Below are 7,123 nucleotides of genomic sequence, written 5' to 3' on the forward strand. Positions count from 1 at the left end.
AGACAGTTTTGCGCGTACCAAAACGCGGCAAAAATGGTCAGCGAAGAGTGCATCTGGGGCAAAGTAGTTGGCCATCAGTGTCAAATGAGTAAAATGCACTCGTGGTCATTGGATTTATCGTGTACGCTCACTTTGGTCACTGTACTTAGGAATACGGTCAATACGATCATTATATACGTGTTGAGGTGATTATATGGTCACTGACAAATCATATAGCTCCGTATTTCATCTATTTGACCGGTCAAACAATCTCGTCAGCTCATTTTTTCTCTCTGCCCATGTCGGTCCTACCTGTCAGTGGGTGGGAGAAATAAGCAGAGCGGAAATAAAATTACGCGCGAACAGAGATTCGAACCCAAAGCTCTCGCGTATGTGCTCTAGCTAGTGGAAACTTTTACCTGTTGCATGGAAACTGTCACGTGAGTTAAAAGCTTCCAGTAGTTGAAATATATACGTGTTGAGTTAAAAGCTTCCAGTATATAGGTGTTGAGTTTTTTTTAATAATACGTGTCAAGTTAAATGCTCCCAGTAGTTCACTACTCACATGACAACTTCCGGCTTCTGTTCAAGTAGTTGAGTAGTGAACTAAGTGCCGCGGTTAAGTGCGTGATGCATGCGTGGATCAGTCGTGCAGCGATGCAGCTAGTTAGCTGCTACACGTACTTGACAAGATTCCATTTCAACAAACAGGCGAGGCATTGGGAAGCAGCTATGCGCATGGCATGTGACGAACGAGATAGATCAATGGGGGTGGAGGTGGACGGACGCGCTCCATCTCAGATTCAGAGATACTGCTACTTAATAAGAAGAGCTAGCTGTTAATCAGTTCATAAGTACTGTACTTCACTTGTTTAGGCACCTGCGTGAGGCGCGAGCCGATCCATCCAAACTGTAAATCGTCGTCCATGCTAGATAGCTGCCATCGGTGGATCGGCATCTAACTAAGCTCCGCCGGTCCGGCCGGTCGTCTATTGATCGATGCGAGCATACATCGCTGAAAGGGAACTTAAAGCTATGCAACAACAAGGCGACACTGGCGCAGCTGGTTAGACTACTGGCACTCGAGCATCTGTTCTCCGGTTGCAATCCACGCTTGTGCATCATTTTACTTTTTGGCTCTACTTCTTTCTCCACCCACTGACAGGTAGGACCCGCGGAGAAAATGAGCCGATGAGGCAGCACGTGGATAGTTTGACCAGTCAAATAGATGAAATACGGAGCTATACGATCTACAGTGACCGTATAATCATCTCAACACGTATATAGTGACTGTATTAACTGTATTTCTGAGTACAGTGATCAAAGTGAGCTTATACGGTAAGTCCAATGACCACGAGTGCATTTTACTCGCGTCAAATGGTCGCGTGCCCTGTTGCGGTTGAGCACTCGATGACCCTTGATCGAGCCCTTGAAATTGAGAACATGTTCCTATGCAAGCTCCGCGTCTTCAACGACCGCCTACATCATCACCGTCTCATCGGAGTACTCCTCGTCTGACGAGCCGTCGGACAACTCAACATAGTGCTCGTATATGTACTCCAAATCGGAATCCATTGCCAGAAAGAAGAAGGTAAAACTGTTTTTAGCTCCGACGATTCACTTGCTAGGCATGGTGAGTATAGCAGTAGCGGATGGTACTTGGCGGGGCGGTCGGAGGGCAGGGGCTAAACGACGACGAAGAAGCAGGGTGGAGCCCTGTTGGAGCGCTGGAGGTGACGGAGACGCAGAGTTGCGGCAGGGGTGTGGCGTGGCGGCCGGGGTTGTGGAGCGGCGGCGAAGGCAAGAGAGAAAATAGGAAGAAGAGAAAATAGGGAGGATGGAGGCATGGGGTCCGAGAAGGGTTTTGAGTAAACCGGGGGTGTCGGAGTCCAACGTATACGTGTCTGAACTCCTGCAAATCTCTCAACATTTGTCTTCAGTTTACGAAAGAAAACACGCCCGCACCACCCAGTTGATCGATACACATCCGCCTTGATGATCCGGCTAGCTACGGATCTGCTTTAGAGATACCCTTATACTAGAGCCGTGAAAAAGAAAACGCCGGAAAGTCGATTCAGTGCAGTCCCGGCTGGTTAGAGCATCTCCACCTGTCTTCCCAGGAAGACCCCCAAGAGCACTTTTCCAGCGCCGGCGGTCAAAAAAGTTTCCACTCGCGCCCCCAGGAGTACAAATATCGCCTGATTTGGCCAAAACTACGGCCGGCGCTCTCATCCCATTCCCAGGATCCCGGGGGGCAGCTGGGGGAGGAGAGAGACTACTTTAGTTGCTTTGGGCCCATTGTCAGCCTCCCACTCCCTCTCTCTCCTCGCTTTTCCTTCAGGCCCACCCACGTGATCTCTTTTCTCTTTCTCTCCCCCACCAACTCTCGCCCGCACAGAACGCCTCGACGACGACGTCCAGCTGCGCCGGATCCGCCGAGTTTGCCGCCCCGCATCCTCCTCGCGCTTGGCCCTCGCCGCCGCCGCCGTTGTCCCCGCGCGGGCGCGAGGGGCCGCCGCCGCCGTGAAAAAAATTTGATTCCTTCGTGGTGTCCCAGCACCTCGCGGCTCACGCGCGCGCCGTCCAGGCACCGAAGCCCCCGCGCCCGCCGCGCGCCGATCCTGAAGTGCTCCGCCAGGGCCGCCGCCGCCGCCTCCTCGTCCTCCTCCTGGCCGTCGTCCCCGGCGGCGGCCTGCCCGAAGCACCCCCTGCGCGCTCTGCGCGAGAAGCACGTCGAGCGAGTCGACGACGCCCACGGGCTCCGGCGCGGGCAAGCCGAAAGCGGCGAAGGCCTCGCGCATGCGCGGGCAGCCGGCGCGCCGGATGCCGTGGCCCGCCCACACGCGGCCGTCCAGCAGCTCGAAGATGTCCGGGAAGACGTCCTCGAACGAGGGTGCGCCGGAGGAGGCGGAGAGCACTACAACACGGCAGACTAACGGAGGCATTTTCTTCAAGGCGTTCTCAAAGACGCCTTAGATTAGCTCTGTTAAAGGCGTTCTGGAGAAAACGCCTTCAAATATGCTCAGGTAACGGCGTACTGAAGAAACGCCTTTAAATACAGGGCATTCAGCGGCGTTTTTAGAAAGTGCCGTAATATGTATAAGCATAGGGGGCGTTCTGCAAACTGCTACCACACATTTGAAGGCGTTCTTGTTTCCCCTCCAAATCTCTGTAATATTTTCAGAAGAGACCCTAATGTATGGAATATTTCGTATTACAAGCTTCCACCTTTGGGACATCGCAGAAGGGAGGTCGCTGGATCGAATCGTAGTAAACGTTTTTCTTTTTAGCGTCAACCGTTCACGCTCGGGGCAGTTTATTTAGTCCCATATCGCCTACCGAACAGAATGATTGCCTGTTTAAAAGCAGCGCTGTGTAATACTTTGCACGAAGTTGTCAGATAGAAGCAGAGAGACACTTGTGTGTTGACTGGTGAGATTCAGATTAGGCTTGGGTTATATTATATATAACTCGTGTGTCATAGTGTATTTGAGCTGGGCTTGGCCGATTGTCACATGCAGCCCAGCAACTAGTGTGTTGGTGAGAGAGGGAGAGGGAGGCCCACAGTAGATGTTCAGTCATCGCAAATTTTGCACGCTGAAGCTTCGGAGGCAATTTCAGAAATTGCCGTCAATGATCTGTGCATCGCGGGCGTTCTTCCAAAGCGCCCACACAGGTATTTCCCCTCGCGAGTGTTAGGAGGCGTTTCTAAATGCCTCCTAATACGACGGGGACTGCACAGCCTACATGTCGAAGAACACCATCTCCCTCTTCTTGGTGGTCGCCATTGGTACCGGCAAGCAACTCGGTGATGGTTTCTTGGCGATGGAGCTCTGTTTGTTTGTTTCTTGCTTGAAGGAATGGAGGAGAGGAGGGATGGGAGAATGGATGATCCCTGTCTTGTCGGAGGAGCCCATCAGGAGACGAAAAAAATGCCTAGAGGCTAACGGCTGGAGATGCTTTTAGACTGTAGTAGCAGCGTACGCCGGCGGGCGACCTACAGCTACGGCATAGCCCGATTACCGTGTCATCGTCGCAAGTCGCAAGAGACCACCCACTGTTGCCCTCGGTGCGTGGCCACCCCACAGTGCTCGCTTCCGGCCGTGAACAGTCGAGACCCACTGTTGACGACTACTCGTGACTCGTGGTGGTCCGAATCGCCACGGGATCTTCTGCGTCCGGACGAAAACCATGCCGCGATATTGCCTTCACACCTCACACGACACGCTACCAGGAGGAGTAACTTTTGGAGTGACTGCAAAGGTGCAGAGTGAGTTCATCAGCGTTGGCTCAAGTGCCGTTCTGCCCTGGGAAACGAATTCTCCGGGCTACAAGCGTACAAAAAGAAAAAAAGGGACTCGCACATAAAAGCGAATAAAAAGATCAATCGTATTTCTCTAGACCATTGTTTTGACTAGCACAATTTTCTAAGCTGTATCATATCTTGGAGCATTTTGCCCCCATGCCATGTCTTTGGAACGACTGAGTCGCTCCTGATCCTCTTCAAGAAAAACCGAAAAGAAATGCACACATCTTGGCTGTGAGACGAAGCATGTGTATGTGAAACCTGTTTTTCTTCTAAGATGCGGGGGGTTTTGTCCTTCGCAAGCCGGGCCGGGAACGAAACCTCTGTACTCCCCCCCCCCCCCCCCCCCCCCGGCGCCGATCCAGCTACCATGAAATGGTAGACATTTCCAACTCAGAAAATACTAACAATGGTAGCCATAAAATACTAAAAATTAATCATGTCATTAGAGTGGGTCTATATTTGGGACGGGATAAGTCCACTCACAAATTACACAATAAATGGTAGCCATTCCCAACTCAAAAAAATACTAACAATGGTAGCCATCAAAATAGTACTACTACTACTAGTAGTGCCACAAGGACGTGCACAGGGGAGGACTTCCGCAGAGAAACCCCCGCCTGCTAAACCGAGCAAGCAATGCGAAGTTGACCTTTTGTAGTGGGACAAGAGGAGAAAGCCAGCCATCGGCCATCCAGCCAGCCCTGGTCCAACTATAAAACCCCAAGCACTAGCAGGCAACACCTCACCACCCACACACCATTGCCTACCACCACCACCACCACCCGTGAGCAGTGACAGTTGTTTTCGTTTCTAGCAACAGCAATGGAGTCCCCCGGCCGCTCCAGCAGGCCGAGGCCTCTCCTCGCCTCCCTCTGCCTCGTCGTCCTCCTCCTCCTGGCCGTCCTTCCCCTGCAGCCGGCGTCCGCCGTGCCCACGTCAAGTAAGCTTTCTCCCTTCTTGCTCCGACACTCGGCTCCTGATTCTTCCGTTCTTGATCCATGATACATGCGCCATATATAGATTCAGTTGCTGTCGCTGATCATTCGTGTGGTGGTCTTGCAGGGAGCATGCGCCTGAGGAGCCAGCAGCGCCCGCCGTCTCTGAAGCTTTCCTCTCGGCAGGAGATGACGACGGCGGCGGCCGGGAAGCCGCGGGGCCGGGCGGCGGCGAGGATGGTCGTGGAGGTGAACGACTACCCCGGGTCCGGCGCCAACAACCGCCATGACCCTCCCAAGGGCCCCGGAAGAGGGTGAACCGAGCTCACCGCCACCGGCACCAGCTGGTCAGGCCTGCTGCTGCTGGCGCCGCTCTGTCCGTAGCTACAGCCATTACTACTGTTATTACTGTGCTTCACACCATGCATGCATAAACTAAGGAAAAAAGATCAAGCGATGTTTTGCTCGGCCGGGTCTCTCCTCTCCTCTCTTCCTAGTACTGTATCTGTCAACTGTCATGTACTCCATCGTGTTCCAGATGCCACCAGAGTTTCAGATTACTTAATGCCGACCAGAGATACTCTCTCTTGGCCTCTCTCGATCAATCGTTCCGTCTAATCAGTCGGTTTAGGGCGCCCACGGGTTCGCCTGCTCCAATCAGTTAACGCACTGCTGCATGCCGTAGGTTTAAGAAAGAAATTCAGCAATCAGCAGCGGGGGCATCATTGCTCGCTTGACCGTGATGCTAGATCTCGTCCGATCTGTTGCTTCTGGGCGTAACCCGACATGCCCCCCCTCTTGCGTGGGTCCTGTTGTGCTCGCTCGTGACGCGTCGGTGCACGGTTGCGGTGAGAGGGAGGGAAAAGGCTCGCTCGCGACATGCGAGCTACCTCTGCTCCGAAAACAACTCCTGTGCTGCTGCTGCTCGACAGATGGATGGACGGTGCACGGACTCCATCGTGACGTGAGATGCCTAGATGCTGTCCCGTGACTTCTGTCTGAGTGATCCCAACGGAACCTACCTATGTGCCATACAAAAGCTTCAGGCAGAGGGACAGACGCGTGTATCTGATCCTTGATAAGACTTGTGTAACGTGTATCGGATCCTTGATAAGATTTGTGTATGTACGTGATCGCTCGGCCTCATTCGTTCTGCGCGCACCGCCTTGCGCGATAAGAGCGTCTACAGCCGGGCGCCCCTCTCAAACGCCCAGCCGGCCCGTTCGATCGGTCACGATTTTTCGATCCAGATAGATATCTTAAACAGGTTTCAAACGTCCGAATTGATCGACATCCCCTCATATCTAGCGTAAATATGGAATGAGTCTGGGCGCGATTGCCACGTCGGACTGATGGTTGGTCTCACGTAAAACGTTCGAAAACCCGGCGGTTCGAAACTCGTCTTCTCCATCGGCGCCGTTCCGGCGGGCCGCGTACTGCCTAGTCTGACTATTTAAGTTGACCGGCGGCATCGAAACCCTACCATCCATCCATATTTTCCTTCGCATGTCCGCCGCCACTTTTCACTCCACCCGCCTGCCTAGTAGCCATGCCCCCACGCTGCCGGGTGAGGAGCGAGCCATTTCTGACGCCGGAGCATCGACTTGAGCTCCTTGACCATATCCCGGCTAGGCGCGAAGCTCGAATCGCAATGGAGCTACGTCCGGATGCAGTGGATCCGGAGGAGGAGTTGGAGGAGTATGAGGTTGAGGAGGAGGAGAATGAGCAGGAGAAGGAGGATGTGGGGGACGCTGGCGACGCGGATCTGCAGGCGGAGCAATAGGCCATCCTTGATTCCCTCCGGTCGGAGTCGGCTGTGGAGGCCACACGTCGTCACCGGCAGGAGATGGAGACGCAACATTGCTGCGGAGGAGGTGAAGATGCTCGCCTACATGAATGA

At 53.6% G+C, this 7,123-nt stretch overlaps 1 protein-coding gene across 1 annotated transcript; it reads left to right on the plus strand.

Moving 5' to 3' along the window:
- Positions 1-5,012: 5,012 nt before the first annotated feature.
- On the plus strand, positions 5,013-5,783 carry LOC125536483 (uncharacterized). Its single transcript, XM_048699714.2, has 2 exons — positions 5,013-5,228; positions 5,351-5,783. Exons 1-2 carry the CDS (start codon positions 5,111-5,113, stop codon positions 5,539-5,541), a joined length of 309 nt encoding a protein of 102 aa, XP_048555671.1. The 5' UTR covers positions 5,013-5,110; the 3' UTR covers positions 5,542-5,783.
- The last annotated feature ends 1,340 nt before the right edge of the window (positions 5,784-7,123 follow it).

This window comes from Triticum urartu, chromosome 1A (genome assembly GCF_056163025.1).
Source record: "Triticum urartu cultivar PI428250 chromosome 1A, HENAU_Tu73, whole genome shotgun sequence".
NCBI lineage: Eukaryota > Viridiplantae > Streptophyta > Magnoliopsida > Poales > Poaceae > Triticum > Triticum urartu.

Bases quoted from the DNA above. Each gene is read 5' to 3' on its own strand.
- LOC125536483 (XM_048699714.2), top strand. From the start codon at position 5,111: ATGGAGTCCCCCGGCCGCTCCAGCAGGCCGAGGCCTCTCCTCGCCTCC. The intron at 5,229-5,350 runs GTAAGCTTTCTC...GTGGTCTTGCAG, and splicing joins GTCCGCCGTGCCCACGTCAA to GGAGCATGCGCCTGAGGAGC.